The sequence below is a fragment of the Misgurnus anguillicaudatus genome, chromosome 7 (genome assembly GCF_027580225.2).
Source record: "Misgurnus anguillicaudatus chromosome 7, ASM2758022v2, whole genome shotgun sequence".
Classification (NCBI taxonomy): Eukaryota; Metazoa; Chordata; class Actinopteri; order Cypriniformes; family Cobitidae; genus Misgurnus; species Misgurnus anguillicaudatus.
In genome coordinates, this window is record NC_073343.2 from 10,610,997 (window position 1) to 10,633,471 (window position 22,475).

The 22,475-nt window shown below is 37.0% G+C and overlaps 1 protein-coding gene across 2 annotated transcripts; it reads left to right on the plus strand.

Moving 5' to 3' along the window:
• The first annotated feature begins 214 nt into the window (after positions 1–214).
• Positions 215–21,371, plus strand: slc18a2 (solute carrier family 18 member 2). Of its 2 annotated transcripts, none has more exons than XM_055172891.2 (16): positions 215–354; positions 629–798; positions 2,235–2,571; positions 4,627–4,685; positions 4,838–4,921; positions 5,341–5,433; positions 7,339–7,428; positions 7,627–7,670; positions 11,740–11,800; positions 12,285–12,380; positions 14,067–14,145; positions 14,643–14,694; positions 15,253–15,316; positions 15,447–15,566; positions 17,013–17,146; positions 19,668–21,371. In XM_055172891.2, the coding sequence occupies exons 2-16, from the start codon at positions 666–668 to the stop codon at positions 19,770–19,772; spliced, it is 1,551 nt and encodes a 516-aa protein (XP_055028866.2). In that variant the 5' UTR covers positions 215–354; positions 629–665; the 3' UTR covers positions 19,773–21,371. The 2 variants fall into 2 exon arrangements, with proteins under 2 accessions (XP_055028866.2, XP_055028867.2); XM_055172892.2 differs by having other exon boundaries at positions 284–354; positions 607–798.
• The last annotated feature ends 1,104 nt before the right edge of the window (positions 21,372–22,475 follow it).

Here is a 22,475-nt window from a genome sequence, read left to right on the forward strand (position 1 = left end):
AAAACCCCAATCCTAACAAGTTTTGTACTTTTACCTGGATGAACCATTGCTTGTCAACGTCACCCAGGTAAAGCATGACACTCAACGCTAAACGTCAGTTCAAGCAAACTTGTTGAATTTAAAGTAACTTAACAAGACCAAATAAGCAAATAACATTATGGTTGTTAAAAAAAGTTGTAAATAAAGTCTTTCTAATTTTTTGTCTGACGCTTGATTCTCTCGTGAAAGAGCGCACGCCATTTGAGTTCCCACAGCGTGACGTCAAACACCAGTCAAGCAACTAAAACGCTCCGCATCCCGCGTGCCTTTCACCCGGGATCTGATAGCACAGCTCAATGCAAATGCGCTTATAAGGTAAGAATTGAAGTCCTGTTGCATTTATGAAATTTATATAACAAAACATTATTGTTTGTAGTTTTATATTTGTTGATAGTTCCTATGCATGTTATTTATAGGCAAGCTATTAAAACAAGTATAGGCTACTTATAAATAGCCATGCATGTATGTGTATATTGATGCATTTTCACTTAGAGCAGTTTTCCTTAGCAAATATAACAACATTTTTAAAAACATTTTACTAATATTTTAATATCACTTGTTTGACAGGCATTTTCTTGCTTTGTTGCAGAAGGACCTTTCTCGCTCTTGCTGTTGGATTTTATAAAATGGGACTATTTGATGCTCTTAGAGATTTTAGTTTATTGACATGGCTAAGAGAAGAAAAACAGTCTCGGAGGTTGATTCTGTTGATCGTTTTTATTGCTTTGCTGTTGGACAATATGCTGTTGACGGTGGTCGGTAAGTGCTGTAGCTCACACCTGTTACATGTGTAAGCACATATGATGCTTAAATACACATCCCTTACTGACTGCGACCTCGGATGAACTGCTAATGCAAACATATATGATCAATATATAGCCTACATATATATATATATTTTTTTTATTGAGCGCTGTATTATTTAGGGTTCGTGCAATAATGCTATTAATTTGCTTTCTTTGTAAGGAACCTGAAATTAATATGAATTTGATATAGGACCTAATAATGAATAGAAACGTTTAATATAGAAAATGAGTTACAGTGTTTTAAACATGTATGTTACATTAACAACTTTTTAAACATTGAAAACCTTTGATAAAGCCAAATTAATAAATCAAAGAAAAATGAAAGATAATTATGTAGCCTATGAATTTACTATCTCAAATAGCCTAAACAGTGATATAATAAAAAGCCTAGTTTATTTCTTAAAATGTATACTTTTATTTCAAATGAATTATTTTTTACCTATTTGAGAGTAAGATGCATTTATTATCTTCAAAACAAATGTTAAAAGCTAAGTGATGTTAATGCGCTTCACTATCTTTAAAAATTGTTTTAATCTCCTCTCCCCTGTAAGCTTTCAACTACAGGTAGTAGCAGCAGTTTATCTGAATTAAAGCATCATGTCCTCGAGCACTCCGTCCGCGCGCGCTGTCATTAAATGTGACACTAATGCACGCGCTAAACTGCAGCTTTTGCCTCTGTGTTTGTTCTCACGTCCGCGAGCTAAGAAACGCGCACAACAATTACAATGGGGATACAAAGGAAAAGTATGGCGTATGTCTAGCCTACATACAGTGCAGGTGTATCAGGCGAAACTGAAGCACAAGTGCTGAATGAAGAGGCTTTTGAGCGTTATCTCACATTGTGTCCCCGTGGGTTATTTACGCATGATAATGTCACCCCCAATTGTTCGCGTAAAAGGTCAAACTCGGTCTAAATCAGCTTGTTTCTGTAGTATGTAGGAAAATAATATGTTTTTGACTGTCTAAAGCTGTCTGTGATTACTGAAAATGACGTTTTTTATTGTATAAAGTCTTATTTGGGTATTTTAAAATAGGTGGCCTATTATTGAAGATGTAGAAACATATATAGGCCTATACACAAAATAAATATCACTTTGGGTTTTTGTTTATTTTCAGGACCACCATACGCCTTAATCAAAACTAATATTTTTCACTGCATTTATTGTCTTATTGTAGGCCTACTCTATATTGTACCGCATACTTTCGCTCATTGGTAGAGTCAATTCTCTCTATGAATGGACAAATGTGTTTGTTTGATTTAATGTTTGTTTGATTTAATAGCAGATTCATAAACTCTTATATTTAGTCACCTGTTCCCATTCTAAATATATTCACAAAGTCTTGGTTATTAAATCTGCACACAATAATTCTTTCTCATCTGTATGTTAGTCCCTATTATTCCCAGCTACCTGTACACAGTGGATGACGAAGCCTCCCAGGCAGACCAGAATCACTCCATCTCCTCTCTTACCCCAACCGGCACCTTTCAGAGCATTGTGTCTTTGTATGATAACTCAACACGCCTGACTGGCTTCAGTTCGCAAATGAGTACGGCCAGCCTGTTGACCTCAGCCCCTCCTTCTGTCACCCCCCCTCAAAACCACTCCGATTGCCCAAAAGCAGACGACCAGCTCCTGAATGAGAACGTCAAAGTGGGTCTGTTGTTTGCCTCTAAAGCCACAGTACAGCTCATCACCAACCCATTCATAGGACCCCTCACCAACAGGTGGGTTGTGTAAGGTGTTAGTGTTAAGACAAAGCATAAATGGGATCTTATAGCTCAGATTGAATTAGCGAGATAAAAATCTTGAGTTCGATTCCCAGGGAAAAAATACTGTGTTAAGTCGTTTAGGATAAATGGTATACGTAAGCGAGACCATAACCATTGTAAAGTTCACCTATTTACTTATTAAAAAGATATTTTTAACAAATCAAAAGCCATCCATGCAGTCTTTAGATTTCACTTCTATCAAAAACATGTAAAACGTTAGCAGGTGATTGATAAGAAGGATCTTTGTTCACATACAGTCAAAGCAAACATTTTCAGACACTTTTAACATTTCTGACATTATTTCAGTTTATTCGCTATAGTTTAAATAATGATAATAAAATATAAAAAGAAATAACAGTTACACTATTTGATATTTCACTGGTTTTGGCCATCATTCTATTCATGAGTTGGCATTAACATGTAATCAATATGGTAAATATGATAATAAAGCTTATTTGGCGTGCTGTCTGTGCAAAGAGCTCAGAGCTCAGAATTTTATCCCAGACCCAGAGTACTCCCCCTCTTTAACTGGGATAGATGTACTAACTGAGAGCGAGGCGATGGAGTGGAGGAGAAATGGACAGAGGTGAGAGACGACTATATATAGAGACCCCTTTGAACTGATTGGTTGAATTACATGACCATGCTCTTCCTGAACTTAGTTCAAAAAACTTTATTTAGACTGTGTCACAAATGAATTACAGTAGGTTGAATAATTGTCAGCTGTTAAATGTAAATACACAATTTGATAATGCCAATTTATGTCAAGTAAAAATTAGCAATTAAAGGTAAAACACTAGGTCAGGTCAAAGTGTCTAATTCTGGGTCCCACATTTTATCAGATTTACTAGAAGTTCACCATATAAAGAAGTTTTGGGTAGAATATGTATTTATTTTACTATCCTCACTTGACTTGTCATGCACCCACTAGTAAAAAATGTCAAAAATTATATCTGGTGTCTGAATAATTTTTGGCTTGACTGTATCACACTTTTTAACACTGAGTTTACACTTATCATTTCACTTTAAAGGGATAGTTCACTTTAAAATAAAAATTCTATCATCATTTACTCATCCTCTTGTTGTTCTAAACCTGTATGAATTTCTTTTTTCTGATGAACACAAAAGTAGATATTTAAGAAATGATGGTAAACACACAGCAGATAGTGACCATTGACTTCCATAGTAGGAAATAATATTTTGGAAGTATTGTGATAAATGATGAAGAAAATATTTTGCTAAATGATGGTAAGCACACAGTTGATGTTACCTATTAAATTCTATCATATTTTTTTTATTCCTACTATGGAAGTCAATGGTCAATATCTGCTGTGTTTACCATCATTTGTCAAAATATCTTCTTTTGTGTTTATCAGAAAAATAAAATTTATACAGGTTTAGAACAACATGAGGATGAGTAAATGATGACAGAATTTTCATTTTAAACTGAACTATTCCTTTATGACATTGGCTCTATATTGTCACATAGCAGAAGTGTGAATGAGTGTACAGTAAATGGACTGTAAGTAAGGTGAATATTGCACTGCAATTCTTATTCTGATGCTGTCTGTTGGGAGCAATCAGCAGTCATGTGAAAACTCAGGCATATGCCGTCACTCTTACGTTTACATGCTCCATTTTGACCAGTTCAGTCAAAGCACTGCTATGAACAGCTATGATCCACTGGAGCTTTGCCAACTCTTGCCTCCATGTAAGACTCAGTCAGCGATAATGTTGTTTAATAGTCCTGTTCAGCTTGGTATCAGTATCAGATATTTAACTAATCAACTTAAACAAACAAAATTAGTTTTGATGTGATGTTATATGATAAATAATAAAGTAACATCTTTTTATGGGAGACACCAGTACTGCCATACACGCAACACAAAATGTTGTCCTCATTTAAACTTTTTAGTTTGTAGTTGGTCAAAAGAAAACGTCAATGCTAGTTTATATTTCATACAGTATAAGGAGAGACATAGCTGAGTTGATTCTTGTTTGTAATTGCAGAATAGGCTACCAGATCCCGATGTTTGCCGGTTTCTGCATCATGTTTGTTTCAACGCTCAGTGAGTACAAAAAACACTTTAATGCTTTTTTAAACATTACCTTTACTTCTAAATGGAAAAGGAAAAGAAACTTCCTTTATGTCTTTATTAATAAATGCATTTTTCCTCTTTCTTCTGTCTGTGCTTTACTCTTCTTTACTCTTCTTCTAAAGTGTTTGCGTTTTCATCGAGCTATACTCTGCTGTTTTTGGCCAGATCTCTGCAGGGTGTCGGTTCCTCGTGTTCTTCTGTAGCAGGTAACTGACCATGTGCAACACTACATTACACAACAGAAAGCTTTCAAAAGCAGCTCTGTTATGTTTTATAGCCGCAGTTGAAATGTCTTTATTAAGTGCACAATTTGTGAACCTGAGTGCACTAAGACACATTTGACTTTGATCTTCTCTGAACTCCTCATGTACAAAGCCATTGTTAATGTTAATGGTGTTCAGGTGCCTGTGCAAAATGGGGTCCCCTCTCTTATTCAGAGATGTATGTAGAGCCATGACACGTCTGACTCTTGGGTCTCCTGAATAGCATTTTTATTGGACAGATAATACTTGTTGCCACCAGTATTAAAGTCTGTTTTATTGTTTTCTTGGTCCACATTACTACATTTTGCACTGTGTGGCTGACCTTTGCTTTTGTAACAGATTATTTATGTCTCATATCACAGGTATGGGGATGCTTGCTAGTGTTTACACAGACGATGAGGAAAGAGGGAATGCTATAGGAATTGCCTTAGGAGGTCTAGCCATGGGAGTTTTGGGTGTGTATTCTTGCAAAGAATATTTAGGAATTTTAGATCATATTAAGTAGCAAGTATTAAACTTCAGATTTTAGTAACAAATCCACAAACCTACAATGAAGGAGAGCCAAAAAAATTAACTTGACTGGGATAACCCAGCTAAAGTCTTTTATTTTGTGAAAAATATGTTGACTACATAAAATTAAACTACATAATGTAAAGAACATTATGTGAAAATATAACCATGATATGTTTAATACTGACTAAGACCATATCAAAGATTGAAATTGTTGCAAAATAATTGGCTGAATTCAAATTAGCTCCTGATCTCATAATTCAATTATGAGACTTTAGCCTAGATTTTACATGCAGATTAACAAATAATAAAGACTTGGAAGTATGTTTTGGCTTAGGGGAGTAAGCAACTAGCAACCTTGCAGCAATACAGACTAAAACCAATATCTCAAATATCAAAAAAGGAGCGCTTCCCGAACTCAAAAAATACGCTAAAGTCTAGGTGCTCTTTGGATAGGAAAATAGTGGTATAACAAACCAAAACGAACGCGTTTCACGAAGGCTTGATTGGCGAAATGCATCGGATTTACCATGTCCGTAGTGCTTATTGTGCCTTGGGAGTTTTTTTTGTTTTACAGACTTAATTTATTTGTGTCCATGGCATGAAATTCAGCTTTTTTGTGCCTTGAGCACGAATGTTTTTTTTTTTCGTGTCACTCGCACAAATTTCTATAAATAGTTTTTCGTGTATGTTGCACAACTTTCCTTTTCGTTTCATTTTATGTATTGTTTTCTTATTGTTTTTTACTATTTTCTTACGATTGTCACTTGGGGTTGCGGTTAGAATCACTTCCTGTTGGGAGTTTTTTTTGTTATTTTGTTATACAGACTTAATTTATTTGTGTCCATGGCAAGAAAATTCAGCTTTTTTGTGCCTTGAGCACGAATGTTTTTTTTTCGTGTCACTCGCACAAACTTCTATAAATAGTTTTTCGTGTATGTTGCACAACTTTCTTTTTCGTTTCATTTTATGTATTGTTTTCTTATTGTTTTTTACTATTTTCTTACAATTGTCACTTGGGGTTGGGGTTAGAATCACTTCCTGTTACATTTTTAGACATCCTAACCCAAAACTCAACTCCAGGCGAAAATAGTTTTAAAAGCAGAAGAAAAACATGTAGAAACAATACACAAAAGTACTTCCCAACCCAAATCTAACCCCAAACCCAAGCGACAATGATTTAAAAATATGGAAAAAATGATAAAACAATACATAAAATGACACGAAAAAGAAATTCGTTCCACGGACACAAAAAACTATTCATAGAAATTCATGCGAGTGACACAAAAAAGACATATATGCTCAAGGCACGAAAAAAGCTTAATTTCGTGCCATGGACACAAATAAATTAATCAACTTTTTCGTGACTATAACACGGCTTTCTGTGAGATCATGTAGACAGAAACAACAGCAAAAGGACACCTGAGTAATCCTCTTAATATCTCTAGAAAATTTACAGAGAAAATGCTACAGCAAAGATGTTTTATACATGAAGTGTTTTGAAGTTTAAGATGGGGCGTAGACTTTAAGTGCCCTGTCTAAAGCATAGAAACAGCGGTCAGTGTAAATGCATTAAGTAGGTTGAATCTGGCTCTTCCTGTTAATGGTTTTTTGCTTTAGCCACTGTACTGGCCAAGCAGATGTGGTTTGTCTGATTATTTTATCAATAATAACAAAGGATACAAGATTGTTTTCACCACTACAGTGGATGTTTATTCAAAGCATAGTGGTGACTTTAAGAGATTTAAAAGTAAAGATAATACGTTGATCTCCAATGCTTGCATATGTACTGTATGTCAGTGATCAATTCACCTTAGCTGCATGCATTTGTGTCTGTATGTGTGATTCAGTTGGCCCTCCATTCGGCAGTGTCATGTATGAATTTGTCGGTAAGACGGCCCCGTTCCTCATCCTGGCTGTGCTCGCAGTTTTAGATGGAGGTGAGTAGCTCTGTTGTTTTAGCTCGATAGCTTGATTTTCCAAATCAAGTATATAAAATAGCAGATTCAATAGCAAACGGTCCTTTTCAACATCTTAAATTTAGTGGAATTAAATGTTGGTGACAGAATTTAAAATGCTAAACAAATTATTTGCCATTTACCTGATTACCTGGGTTTGTTTCTCATTTTCATGAGCAGCTCTGCAACTCTGTGTGTTTCAGCCTTCAAAGGTTGAACCAGAGGTGAGTACATCCTCTTCATTTTTAGACCTAATCCAACCTGAGCAGCTGCCTGTTTTCAAAACATTAGTTTTAGGGGTTAGGATTGATGCATTCATCAAACACTTGGCTATAGGTCATGCTCCGCATTAGGAATGATGTGCATTTATGCTATATTTCAACACTTAATGTTATCTTCAATTTTATTTGTGAATATAAAGATGTTCCAATTAGTTTTTTGCCAGGATGTGAGAGTTTCATCCATTGTTCCCCAGGTTTTCTTAGGGTCAGCATTATATGTTTTAGGCCTACTATCTCAAGCAAGAGGATTACCAATAGATTTTTATGCTATTGTAATGTTTATAATTAATAAATTAAGCATTTAGTTAAGGCTACACCATGGTAAGCTTATTGAGATTTATGATTGGGGTGGCGCCGTGGCTCAATGGGTAGCAGTGTTGCCTCACAGCAAGAAGGTCCTCAGTTTAGGTCAATTGCAGGCCTTTCTGTATGGAGTTTGTAAGTTCTTCCTGTGTCAGTGTGGGTTTACTCTGGGTACTCCGGTGTCCTCCCACAGGCCAAAAACATGCAAATTATGTGAATTGGAGATACCCCTCCCCCAACCTGTGTATGGATTAACTTGTCTGGATCAATTTGTGTATGGATTAACTGGTTCTTGCCATGAATATAGCCATAGATGCTGGAATGGTATAAAGACAGACAGAAAAAAAGAGATTTATGAACATAACAGCAAACTGTTTATAAACTTAACATATAGAACTTTTGGCTGGCATTTCTCTTATTGTCATAGCAGATTATTTCTTTACTAGGTAATAAAATGTGGTTTAGTCTGACATGCTAGGTGTGGAATAAGCTGGTCTTATCAGTAGCATGGTGTAAATTTAAAACTTGAAACGAAAAGCTTGTGTTGGTGGCATCTGATACTGTATATACAGGCCTTGCAGCTCCCCTTGTGTTTTTTAGAGAGATGTATTGTGCACATGTGTAGACCAAAGTGTGTGTATTAGAAATATTGTGCTTGTGTGCCTTGCTTTGGCTCACAGTAAGGGGAAATGTACGGCTGAGTGCCTGATCCAATCACAGCATGACTGACTTTGATCAATGAGGCTGATGTGTATCAGTTACTACGGAGACCACAGGGCCTCCGGTAAACAACATGTGTGTGTTTAAGTGGAGCATCTTACCCTTTGAATATTTGTCATCTGTTGTGAAAATAAATAATTTAACCCGTCATTTTCCAGTAATGAATGACATATAATATGGAAGATAATAATGGCAAATTTGTGTGATATAGTGTATGTGCCAGTTAGTGGTGGGTTCACTGATCTATATAAATGACTGGATTGCTCATGACGTCACAACTGTGAAGCCACCGCGCCGCCATGTTGGTATACCCAAACATTCTATTAAATCAATGGACGTTATCAGATTTTAATGATAAAACATCACTTTACTGGTCTCTGTTTTTATATCTGAAGTATCCATGTACATTATTACAACACAAACGTCCTAAGCATGTACATAGTTATTTACTGACATTGTACATTTTGCTTTTTAAACAGTTATTATACATTCATCTTTATTACAGTATCAGATCAGCGGACATACCGCAGCATATTTAGTATTAATGACAAACGTGCTCATTCTGAAATCTGAATAAATAACATGCTTTGTACCGTATGTGCACGCAATAATTTGCTGGTTTTGTAATTATGTTATCTTTACAAGTTACCTAAACTTATTCCGAGAAATAACGCTGACCGTGTAGCTGAATGTCAAAAAACTTTATTTATGCCCGCGTCATTAACAGAATGCAGCAGACACACTCACCTTAACGTTTTTTTATAAATCCATTATCCTGCCCGATTAAAACATAAACATTGCAAATAACACCAGAAATAACAGTTAAGTTACGTACACCTATCCTAAAAATTAATCTTGTGTGACTGATATGCTGTAAAGTGGGTAAATTTAGATTTTGAATGGAAGTCAATGACGCCTTCTGCCGGTTGGGTATACCAAGATGGTGGCTCGAACTCTGCGCTGGCTTCACCTCACGCTGTTACGTTAAGCGCTTTATGCGCAATCCAGTCATTTATGGCATAAATATTAATACCCATAACACATATTTAAAAGTAGTTATTTAATGAATATATCTTTAAAAAAATGAAAATTGTTTATAAGAAATAAACACAATAAAGTGTCTGAAAAATAACTGATAATAAAAATGCAATCAAAATAAACTAACTAGAACAGGCCATAAATAGTAGCCAATCCTACTAAGGTCATATTAGTACTGGACCACATGTCTGTAGTGGCTGCAAAAAAAAAAAAATTTCCCTAAATTTGGAATTGCTGTTTTGGAAATGTATGTTTTACCTGGCAGTTCTACCTATCAAAGTTTTGCACTGTATTGAATGGCTTTGCAATGTATCGCGTCACACTGTCAGTTAAGGAATGGCATCTGATACTGTATATACAGGCCTTGCAGCTCCCCTTGTGTTTTTTAGAGAGATGTGCAATCATTGCGGTGATCTGAAATCATCGCTATGAGGTCAAACAATCGCGATGAGATGATGATTTATTAATTGTGACAGCCCTAAATGTGACACAAAGATTTTCGTCGCATCACAGTTCTGGTGAGAAAGTGATTGATTGATTATTGATTTGGGATAATAAATCTATCAATCAATCAGTAATACCTGGACATCATTTAAGCTGACACAGATAGACATATGAGCCAAAAGCCCCCATGAGTGTCAATATCCAAAGGGATTATGCAAAAGGACAGGACTGAGTGAAAAAATCTATTTTTTTTGTTGTGGCTGTGTTCTTTAATGAGATCATTCCCAGCCTTATTTAACCTTGTTAAGCAGAAAATAAGCTGAAATGACAATGTTTTGAGTGAAATAACAATGTCCACAGAGGAGCAGAATGGCTAAAGAATAGGAGCGGTGGGGTGTCGACTGTCAGCCATCATACTGAAAAAAAAGATTAATTCAATTTACCTAATTTTTTAAGGTAAGTGGTCGCAGTCAATTTATTTAAGCTACATTTATAAAAAAAAAATTTAAATTTTGCTTAAATGTAGCTTAAATAAATTCATTGCAACCACTTACCTTAAAAAAATTTAGTAAATTGAATTGTTTTCGGTGGCGACCAATGAGCTTAATCAAAACATTTACCTAAAAAAAGTGTCACTCAGAGTGTAAAAAAATCCTAGAATTTCAAATAGATGTATTTTTTCTGTTCAATCGGATTGGCAAAAATAATGTCCTTCCTGTCTGCGATTGGTTGGACAAACATACGGTCCTGCTCAATACACCGCTTGTTGCTGTGTCAGGCTGGATTGGATGCTTGAAACAACTTCCTCTTAAACTTGAGCAATAGCAGGAACCTGCAGGATCTCCTTAGCTAAATGAAATCTTAATTTCTAATGACTTTAGACACTCAGTCTCCTCAGAAGAGTTCAAGATGTGCTTAGTGCCAAAAGACGTCTCACTAAAATACTGACTTTTGTTTTAGAAATTGTGAACATATTTTCCATATTTTCTGTTTGTATCTTAACAAAGAGACCCACTAAATAAACATGGAAATATTTTTACTTACACATTTCTTTCAAAAACTGTAGTGATGTTGCACTAGTGACACGATTCCCACAGCAATATGTGTAAAGACTGGTACATTTCTTGCCACACACAAAGTTAACTATGATATTTTTTACCGATCGCTTAAAGGTGCAGCAGAATGCACATGGGACATCATATATATTGTTTCCGTTCGTTTTCCTATGATTTTCAAGCATCTCATCTCCATGGGAACCAATGCGGTGACTAGCACAAGGTTTCCTAAATGGCCGTGTGTCAGACTTGCACACCCTGACATACAAACCCTTAATAAAACACGCCTGACCTTAGGCTGCTATCTTTAATAGGGATCAAAAGCCCAGATCTTTGCAATGGGATACAGTGTATCACTGATGTGTTCAGGGGCAATTGCTTGTATTATCTGTATAAAAGGCTTGTTAGTCTTGTTTTGAGTTTAATAAAATGTATTTTTTTGTTTTCCACAGACCCAGACAGGAACTCCACTGTTGACCCTCATGAAAGATCCTTACATTCTCATTGCAGCAGGTAAAAATAATTAAACTTATAATAAACAGTATATTTCATCTGTATAAATTCTATGTATTTACATAAATTCAACATGGTTAAATTAAATTGTTCAGTGTTTAGTCTCATTACATGTTAAAAGAGAGAAAACACAAATAGTTTGTTTTACTCCAATATTTGACCACTTGTGTGATGCTGGTTAGTGTGTTTTTCAAGAGGCCGTGGGTGTGACACATTACAGGGTGTCATTTTTCTGTGAGAGAGGGATGAGTGTGTGTGTGTGTGTGTGTGTGTGTGTGTGTGTGTGTGTGTGTGTGTGTGAAAGGGAGAGTGAAGTGGTTAAGAAAAGTCTGTGTTCGTCTCTGCCTCCAATTACAGTGGCCTGAGAGCAGGGGCAGCGTGATGTTGTTTATTGTATGTTAGAAAGGAAACAGAATGAGTGGACTGGGGAGGGGGTCAGAAAGATGAGGATGGATCCACTTACCCTTCCTCGTTTTTATTTCAGGTTCCATTTGTTTTGCTAACATGGCCATTGCTATGCTGGAACCAGCGCTGCCCATCTGGATGATGGAAACAATGTGTCCAAGGAAATGGCAGCTAGGTTGGAGAATGTTATTTTTGTTGTTACCTGTACATTATATTAATAGTATTCCTCTCTTTTCAACAAATTGGTACTGTATTAGAAAGATGGATCACAGTTTTGTTATAATTTACGCGATAAAATAATGTATTTCTTATAACAGGAATGATAAGTGCAAATAAAAATGGCATTATGTGTGTCCTAACTAGGGATGCACCAAACTAATCAGACTTTAATCGGATTCGGCAGATAAAAGCATATCTCTCACTATCGGACATCGGCGGATTTCACAACATAAACAGATTTCACCATCAGACTTTTTGGATTTTACGACATAATACTTTAAAACAAATTAATTTGTATGTCATTTTAAAGGTATAGCGGAAGATTTTCCCGAATTTTTTTAAAAGAACCGCCCCTCCACTTAAAAAAAAATGCACATGCGCAACACTCCTATTAACGTGTGCACGAGAGAGCATGCACGAGCCTTCTTCTCTTCACTCTGTTTACAAGTTTCTGCCGGCATGCATGGCTCATACATTGAGATTTTTACCGTGTCTGCGCAGTTCGTGACTTGTGCCAGACATCAACTTTTATCAGCAGTGATTTTAAATGGATTTCTCCAAATAGCATGCCAAACTTTACCTGTCGAGTAGAAACTTTGCGACTTAGGCATCATTGGGAAGCCCAACCTGTGTGAAATATTCTCCCAAAAACACTCTGGCCTTGTTTATTTCTTCCGAGGCCTTTCTCGTCTTGTCATACAATTCATAAACACTTTTTCTCTTGCGACTCTCCGACATTTTGAAAAAATACGCTGAGAACGCGAGCTTCAATAAATGGCTGAAACCGTAGCCCACCACACATACATCTGAAAGTGCGCAGAAAGCGAACCTAGGGACCAGCACGTACGACGGCCTCACATAAACATATCATCAGAATGATTGACAACTGGGATGACCAATAGTCTAGATGATCCACCCGGAAAAAGAAAATCTTCCGCTATACCTTTAAGTAATCGATTATTATACCGGCACAGCCATTTTGTATTGGTGCATGTTGGTTTTTTTTCTTATTCCTGTGGTTTCATGCTGGGTAGCCTTGCCCATTGTAAAATCAAACTTGTCTACATAACTGTATCAGTAAAGATCAGACACATTGGTAGTGTTTGTGCCGTTTCAATTTCGGTGTAGATGGACAAAACAGAAGCTTACGGTGAATTACATTTATCACTTTGTGTGTTCCTTGGAACCAAACCTATAACCTTTGCTCTGCTAACACATTGCTCTCCCAAGTGAGCTCCAGGAACTAACCATAAAGCTTTCCGTATCCTGCCTGGTTAAACACACGGTCTAAAATATTCCCCATAAAGATCCATCTATGTATCAGAACCGTTTAGGTCTTTTGGGGTTCTTCCTGCTGTTAGGAAGCTTTGACTATAATAGAGAAAGATATATGGAAAGAGAAAAGGTAAAGCGAAAGGCAGAAAGAGAGAGCTGGCAAGGGAGTGTCTTCTGTCTGGCAGGATATTGAAGTGTCATTGGCAGGCAACGGAAAAGCAAGCTAGCTAATGAAAGAAAGAAGCGAGAGAATAAGAGAGGCAGCTTCATAACCACATCTGTGAGACGAACAGCAGCTCTGAGATCAAACTGATAGCATGTCTTCTTATCTGTGTCCTCTCTCTCTCTCTCTCCTCTCCCCATTTAGGGGTTGCATTCGTGCCAGCCAGCATCTCATATCTTATAGGGACCAACATCTTTGCCGTTCTGGCTAACAAAATGGGGAGGTAGGAGAGGGAAATGAATCTGTTTTTCCCCCACTTCTCCTTTCTTATCTTCCTCCGCTTTGCTATCAGCTCTGGAGAAGCTTTAAATGAGTTTCTGTGGGCAGGTTTTTTTATTATTTGTTCTCAGCATGCTGTTTTGTTGATTGCCATTTTTGTTTGTTTTGTTTGTTGTTTACATACTGCTTATAATACATTACAAACACATAAAACATAAGAGGCATGTGCTTTCTTGCCGTTACGTATGCTTGTCTGGTGTGACATTCTCTTGAAAATGCCTCAGATGTTGGTAATAAAAGAAGGGAATGTTTGAGCATTTGAAATTCAGAGGGACCTGCAGATTTGCTCTTTGACATTTTAGAGACTTTATACATCTCTATCGGGGGTGCTTGTCTTGTTATGGCCTTTGTTGCTAGGTTCCTATATGTCTTAGTCCTTAGGATTTGTGTTTTTGTTGGCATCATCTTTACATTTTGTCTCTTTCACACACATTTTTATAGATGGCTGTGTTCACTCATCGGTATGCTGCTAGTTGGTCTCAGCATACTCTGCGTAAGTTCTTCTGCACTAAATTCATCACTATTTGCATTTCCACACTTATTGTATTGAACACACTACACTGGTTTGTTCGGATGAATGGATTTGTGGCATACAGGGAATAAAATACTGATATTAAAATTGGTGATAATACCATAGTAATTCCTCCAACATGGTAAAGCACATTTAAATTAGTTTTTGTTTCCCACTCTGTTGAGTCCTGGAAAGAAAGTTTGTTATAAGATATCCGAGTCTGTCTGCCCAAGACATTTCCTGCTTAGCAGAAAGACAGTTCTCTTTAAGACGCTTATCGGATTATACTGGAAACCAGTTCAGATTGGAGTCAAGTACACTGAAGATTTGCTAATGGGAAAAACATCAGTTTAAAAAGGGTCACCAAGGGTAACCCAGTGTGTACCATTAAATTACCAGAACTGGTTATGATTTTTTAAGTTGATAAAGTACATGGGCTGGAAAAACAACTTAACAACATACCTCAATACTCATTAACTCCTTTATCAAAGTGATTTATGTGGCAGGTTCCTGTGTGTAATTTCCTCCAATTGTGTTCAGGTGCCTTTTGCAAAAGACATATACGGACTCATTGTGCCAAACTTTGGAGTTGGATTTGCGATTGGTGAGTTTGACACAAAGTCCACATTTCATCTTCTACTACATAAATCTATTAATGTTTATGTAATAAATTAATGTAATGAATATAGAAACACCATATAAGAAATCATGTGTTGATGTTGTATGATCTGCAGGTATGGTGGACTCTTCAATGATGCCCATCATGGGTTATCTAGTAGATCTGAGGCACGTGTCTGTGTATGGCAGTGTGTACGCTATTGCTGATGTTGCATTCTGCATGGGCTTTGCTTTAGGTAAGGAACGAGAAATTACCATCTATATCAAATGTGACCCTGTCTGGGAAATCCAGACTAAAATCTAATTTTGAGATTAGGAGCATCTTTGACAGAACCTTACTCTGTCAATATTAAAGATATCAAGGTTATATTTTCATTGAATGTTCTCTACATTGTAGGGTGTTTTTATGTAGAAAACAGTACATTTTAGTTAGGCATAGTCACATGTAACTACAAATGTACACTCACCTAAAGGATTATTAGGAACACCTGTTCAATTTCTCATTAATGCAATTATCTAATCAACCAATCACATGGCAGTTGCTTCAATGCATTTAGGGATGTGGTCCTGGTCAAGACAATCACCTGACGGAATGTCAGAATGGGAAAGAAAGTTGATTTAAGCAATTTTGAGCGTGGCATGGATGTTGGGGCCAGTCTGAGTATTTCACAATCTGTTCAGTTACTGGGATTTTCACGCACAACCATTTCTAGGGTTTTCAAAGAATGGTGTAAAAAGGGAAAAACATCCAGTATGCAGCAGTCCTGTGGGCGAAAATGCCTTGTTGATGCTAGAGGTCAGAGGAAAATGGGCCGACTGATTCAAGCTGATAGAAGAGCAACTTTGACTGAAATAACCACTCGTTACAACCGAGGTATGCAGCAAAGCATTTGTGAAGCCACAACAAACACAACCTTGAGAAGACCCCACCAGGTACCACTCATCTCCACTACAAATAGGAAAAAGAGGCTACAATTTGCACGAGCTCACCAAAAATGGACATTTGAAGACTGGAAAAAGGTCTGATTAGTCTCGAGTTCTGTTCAGATTGTAGAGTCAGAATTTGCCGTAAACAGAATGAGAACATGGATCCATCATGCCTTCTTACCACTGTGCAGGCTGGTGGTGGTGGTGTAATGGTGTGAGGGATGTTTTCTTGGCACACTTTAGGCCCCTTAGTGCATATTGGGCATCGTTTAAATGCCACAGCATACCTGAGCATTGTTTTTGACCATGTCCATGCCTTTATGACCACCATGTACCCATCCTCTGATGGCTACTTCCAGCAGGATAATGCACCATGTCACAAAGGTCGAATCATTTCAAATTGGTTTCTTGAACATGACAATGAGTTCACTGTACTAAAATGGCTCCCAGTCACCAGATCTCAACCCAATAGAGCATCTTTGGGATGTGGTGGAACGGGAGCTTCGTGCCCTGGATGTGCATCGCACAAATCTCCATCAACTGCAAGATGCTATCCAATCAATATGGGCCAACATTTCTAAAGAATGCTTTCAGCACCTTGTTAAATCAATGCCACGTATAATTAAGGCAGTTCTGAACACAGGTTCAAACACAGTATTAGTAAAGTGTTCCTAATAATCCTTTAGGTGAGTGTACATTTGCAAGCAGTATTGATACTATATCAGAAGCTCTATGAATCTGTTTCTGTCATTTAGGTCCATCAGCAGGTGGAGCGATCGCAAAGAGTATTGGCTTCCCATGGCTTATGACCATCATTGGTGTGATCGACATCCTGTTCGCTCCACTATGTTTTTTCCTGCGAAATCCTCCTGCCAACGAGGAAAAGATGGTCAGACCCCAGCACAAGTCATCTACCAAACAATTTAACTTACAGTACATTCAAACCATGACAACACAACAAATCACTTCACTCTTATGCACGAATTTTGAGGCAATGTTAAAGCTAATAAACTGTACATTTATTTTACTTATTAAATGTGATGTAAATTTGTAATGTGACACATTTTGAATTGAACAGGCGATTTAATGAGGAAAAAAGAGACTGGATGAAAAAATTTATTTTTCTTCTTGAATAAGGGGGTTTTCACACCTGCCTTGTTTAGTTCGATTGAATCATACCAGAGTTCGATTGCTCAGTTGGCGCAGTTCATTTGGGCAGGTGAGAATGCAGCAATCGAACTCTGGTGCGCACCAAAAGCGGACCAAACAAGCGGACCGAGACCAGCTTGCAGAGGTGGTCTCGGTACGCTTTCAAACGAACTCTAGAGCGGTTCGTTTGTGGTGAGAACACGATCCGTGATCGAATCGACCTAACTGCAAAAGTACTGCGCATTTTGGACTAAACCAGCTGCCGTAGTCAACTGCGCAGTGCATTATCGGATGAGGAAGTGTTTGTTGACCGTTTCTATAAGCAATATTAGCACAATGACAAAACGCGGACATACCTGGAGTTGCGAGGAGGTGCGGACGGAGCCTCAAAAATGTTTTGTCTTCGCCGTTTGTAGTGCATTAAACCGTTGTTTTCAAGCCGAATCTGCGATTCATTCTGAAAATGAACAGTTTGTCTAGAGTGCTGTATACAAACTATGTATAACAACCATGGAGACATAATTACAGCGCGCAGCCGTCTGTCCATGGTGTCTGCTGTATTTTCCTTCTTTTGTTTACTTCCGGGGGTTCCGTTGGAATTTGCCACACGTTGATTCTGACCAATCGTGAAGCCATTTAGGAAATACGTTCAAATACATGTGACCAATGAGTGATGTTGATCTTATCACATAACAGAATTTTGGTTCGTTTCAATTGGTGCGGATCAGAGCAATCAGTGTGGTGTGAAATGGAACCAAATCTGCTAAAAAAGTTACAATGTATAATTTTTTGCTTTTGGTCCGGACCAAATGAACCGAATTATAGATGTGAAAACGCGATGCTAAATTTTTAAAACAAGATGAGTTAGAAAACACTAACAATCTAAAACAACAAAATGTGCAGCATTTTTAGATTCTTGTGTATAGACGGTTTCAGCAGTAACAACATAAACAAGCAGCTCTCGTGGTCAACACGTAACTTCCGAATAAATAACAAATAATAAAAAAACGTCCTTTTAAAGTTGTTTATTTATATAACAAGCAAAATAAAGAACACAAAGATTACCTAGAAAACAAAAACATTTGTTATTTTTGACGAGGTATTTGTTTAAGAGCTCAGTTTAGCAACTAGTCAGACCTTTAAAAAACTAAAACCGGAAGTAATGTCCCGACCAGACGCATGATCGCGTCACCGCACGTGCGTCCGATGAAATTGTCTTTATAGTATAACCAGTGTTGGGGAAAGTTACTTTTAAAAGTAATGCATTACAATATTAAGTTACTCCCAAAAAAGTAACTAATTGCGTTACTTAGTTACTTTTCATGGAAAGTAATGCTTACGTTACTTTTTAGTTACTTTTGCGTTAATTTTTCTTTGCTGAGGCTTGATCTTTTTCAGGCCTTGCAGGTGTTTTTTATGACTGAAAAGTTTGGCATTCAGAAATTGCATATTTCATCACAAAAATGTCGAGCTTTGGCCTGCCATCTCAGTTTTTGACTCAAACTGTTCCCACACAGGCTTGTATGCATAGAGTGCATAATGTGACTATGTTTAGTTTAATTCAGTACATAATTTTTTTAAATCGAATTAGTTAACCTAAAAAAGTAACTTGCATTATTTTTTGAAAAAGTAATTCAAATATTTATGTGTACATTTAAAAAGTAATGCGCTACTTTACTCGTTACTTCAGAAAAGTAATATTATTACGTAATGCACGTTACTTGTAATACGTTACCCCTAACACTGAGTTTTTCTTCTTAGTGTTACTTACTTTACAAGAAGTGTGTTTATTGTTGATTTAAAAACTATTATTTGCCATTGGATCTATCAACAAGGATGCATATGACTTCAAACTATTATCATCCTTATCTAAAAAATAACCAAATGTTCACTCTCTGCCTGGCAATGCTTTCACCCTTTCGTTTTGATTTTATATCTGACATAAAACCACTGACATGATAGAATATGACTGAAATAGGAAATTATGTTACATAATAGATACAAAAAAAATGCTCAGGATGCCCTTAAGCTCAGATCAAAGAGTGATGCTGATCGAAACAGACAGAATGCGTTTGCCCTCTGATCAAAAGCAAGCTTCAGCCTTTCTTTCTCGAGAGGAGCACCATGCTGCTCCTGAAGTGCACTAATGTGCGCATGCACCCAGATCTACAGACACGCCCCTATGATCACATACTCTTTATGAGTGAAATAAACCCACTGTCTGCCTCTCACTGAGTTTCTCATCCATGTGTCTCTCGCAGGCAATTTTGATGGACTCCAGCTGGTCAATGAAGACGCGTTCCTACTCCACCCAGGGCTCCAGCTACCAAATGGGTGACGATTTGGACCCAGAGAGCCCTGAATAAGCCCCGTCACTGCCAGCGCCCATGTATGTCAACTTGAGCATCTATTTTGTTGTATGAAAGAGAAAAACAACAGACTTTAAAGAAAACCACAATGCCGATATGTAAGAATATCCGATACCTGTCCCACGCTTGTCCTGTGGCTCTGATGGTCATGCTCTACTGAAGCAAACCAAAGCTGTTTTCATTAATGTTTGTTTTCAGTGGGAGAAGTGAAGTATCTACCCAACAGCCTTATCAATATGCATAACACTTGCATGTGATTCAAGAGCAGGATTTGAAGATAAAGAGAAGCAAACATTAACTAGACTTTTATTGGGTGTAACAACGTTCTTCAATTTTTTTAATGAAAAGTTCATTTAAGGTACAAACGTGTGAAAATGAGTAGTTGATATACAATGGAGGAATCAGATATAAAACCGGTTTCATTCAATATGACTTTGTGGACAGATATATATAGGATATTTATTGTTTGTTTGTGATGAGTGGGAAAAATGTGGTCTTCATGTATCTATTGGTCCTGTTGAAGTCTGTTTTCATAGACGTAAATGTCAGGTTCATTCGAGTCAGATTACTTTACAACTTTACTACCTTGAAATGGGCCTTAAGACATTTTTATTTATTTTAGCCCAGTCTCACGAAATTTCATTATATAGTAACATAAATTTTTGATTATTTTTTCATGATATTATCACGAATTTCAGTGTTTTTTCGCGATCGTATGACGAGTTCCTGTTGTCGTGTGATTGTCATTGGTTAGCCTAATCAACTGTTTTGTCCTATTTTCTTACTATTGTTGCTTCGGTTTAGATTTACATAAAATGACATCCCTACCCAAACCCAACTCTAACCCTAACGGCAGGCGATATATAAAAACATAAATCAGAAAAAATTGTATAAACCAATACATAAAGTGACATTCTAATGCAAGCACTAAATCTAACCCTAAACCGAAGCAACACTGGTTTGAAAATAGGAAAAAGCAGTTGAGTAACCAATACGTGATGGTCGCACGAGAACATGAGTTCGTTGTACGATCGCGAAAAAACGTGAAAGTTTGTGATAATATCACGAAAAAAGAATCAAAAATGTACATGACTTTATCACGAAACCTTGTGAGACTGGATAGTAGCAGCTAACAACATCTTATACAGAATAAATAGGAGCTGACGTTTTTTTAGGTAAATTTAAATGCAAGTCAACTTAAAAGATTCAAATTTGGTACATTATTTGATTCCACTGCTGTTTTGGTTTCAATTCAATTTTTTTTGCAAGGGAAGTCTATAAGGTGGTTGAGTGATATTTTCAATTGGTGTGTAGACCCTAAGCGTAACATTTTTAAAAATTATTATCATGTTTTTTTATTTATTTTATTTCTGACAGCATTAGATAATCAAGCAGAAAGTCTCATCGTCTTTGATAATGTTATATTTGCGCGACTTGGGTGATGTTGACAAAAATCATTGTACTGTAATGAACAATGAGCCATGCCTAAATATTACCTACACATGGTGACAAACTGTTTCAGTTTAGTTAAAGAAAAATAAATTATTGCTGTAAAGCATCCAGATACTACCGAGCCCCTAAGGTGACATTGGAGTTTTTTTAAAGTTTCGTTTCGCGTGCTCACGTGAAACTATCGCGCACTCACGTGAAACTTTCGCTTTCACGTGCGCACGCGATAGTTTCACGTGAGCACGTGAAACTAAACTTTGGAGAAAAGTTCTGCACATGAAGGTTTCGCATGAGCACATGAAAGTTTTACGTGAGCACATGAAACTAAACTTTATTTAATTTTTGCTCCATGTCCCCTTAGGGGCGCCGTAAGATACTTTAGGTACCTTAGATTCTATTTTATTTTTGAAGTGTATAAAGTATACAGCATATATCTATATTTTAGTATGTCATTAAATATGTGCGTTCATTTGTAGAGAACGTTTTAATATTCTTCTTTCCCAAATTGTCAAATCTATTTTCTTTTTGAATTAAACTAAAATTAACTTTCCAGGGGCACGATTAGCTTAATTCTCCACACTCTCAGAAAAAGGTACAACAGTTCTCACTGGGACTGTGCCTTTTAAAAGGTCCTAATATGTACCATTACCCTTGAGGAACCAGGTACCAATATGCACCTTTTAGGTACAAAAGTCTACATTTGACCGCTTTTGTACCTTTTTTTGTGAGTGCAATTACAGGTTGTTGCATATCATGGTGTCCACTGTCAGTTTTTATTAGCAACAAATTCTATGCCTTAATATTATAAGTGTTAGCCTGTATGTCCACTGTTTTTTACCCAATTCAATAACAAACAGATTATCATGGGAAACATTTCATATTCTAAAATAAATTCTAGATAGCTTAAAGGTATAGCGGAAGATTTTCCCGAAATTTTTAAAAGAGCCGCCCCTCCACTTTTAAAAAAATGCACATGCACAACGCTCTACCTGTTCCCGAGAGTGCACAAGAGGGAGCATGCACGAGCCTCTTCTCCCAAATATTCTCCCAAAAACACTCTGGTCTTGTTTCTTTCTTCAGAGGCCTTTCTCTTCTTGTCATACAATTCGTAGAAACTTTTTCTCTTGTGAACCCCAGACATTTTGAAAAACACGGTGAGAACGCGAGCGTCAATGAATGGCTAAAGCCGTAGCCCACCACACATATACACCTGAAAGTGCGCATGCGCAGCGAACCTAGGGACGAGCACGT

Bases quoted from the DNA above. Each gene is read 5' to 3' on its own strand.
- slc18a2 (XM_055172891.2), top strand. From the start codon at position 666: ATGGGACTATTTGATGCTCTTAGAGATTTTAGTTTATTGACATGGCTA. The intron at 7,429-7,626 runs GTGAGTAGCTCT...TTTCATGAGCAG, and splicing joins GCTCGCAGTTTTAGATGGAG to CTCTGCAACTCTGTGTGTTT. The intron at 12,381-14,066 runs GTTGGAGAATGT...CTCCCCATTTAG, and splicing joins TCCAAGGAAATGGCAGCTAG to GGGTTGCATTCGTGCCAGCC.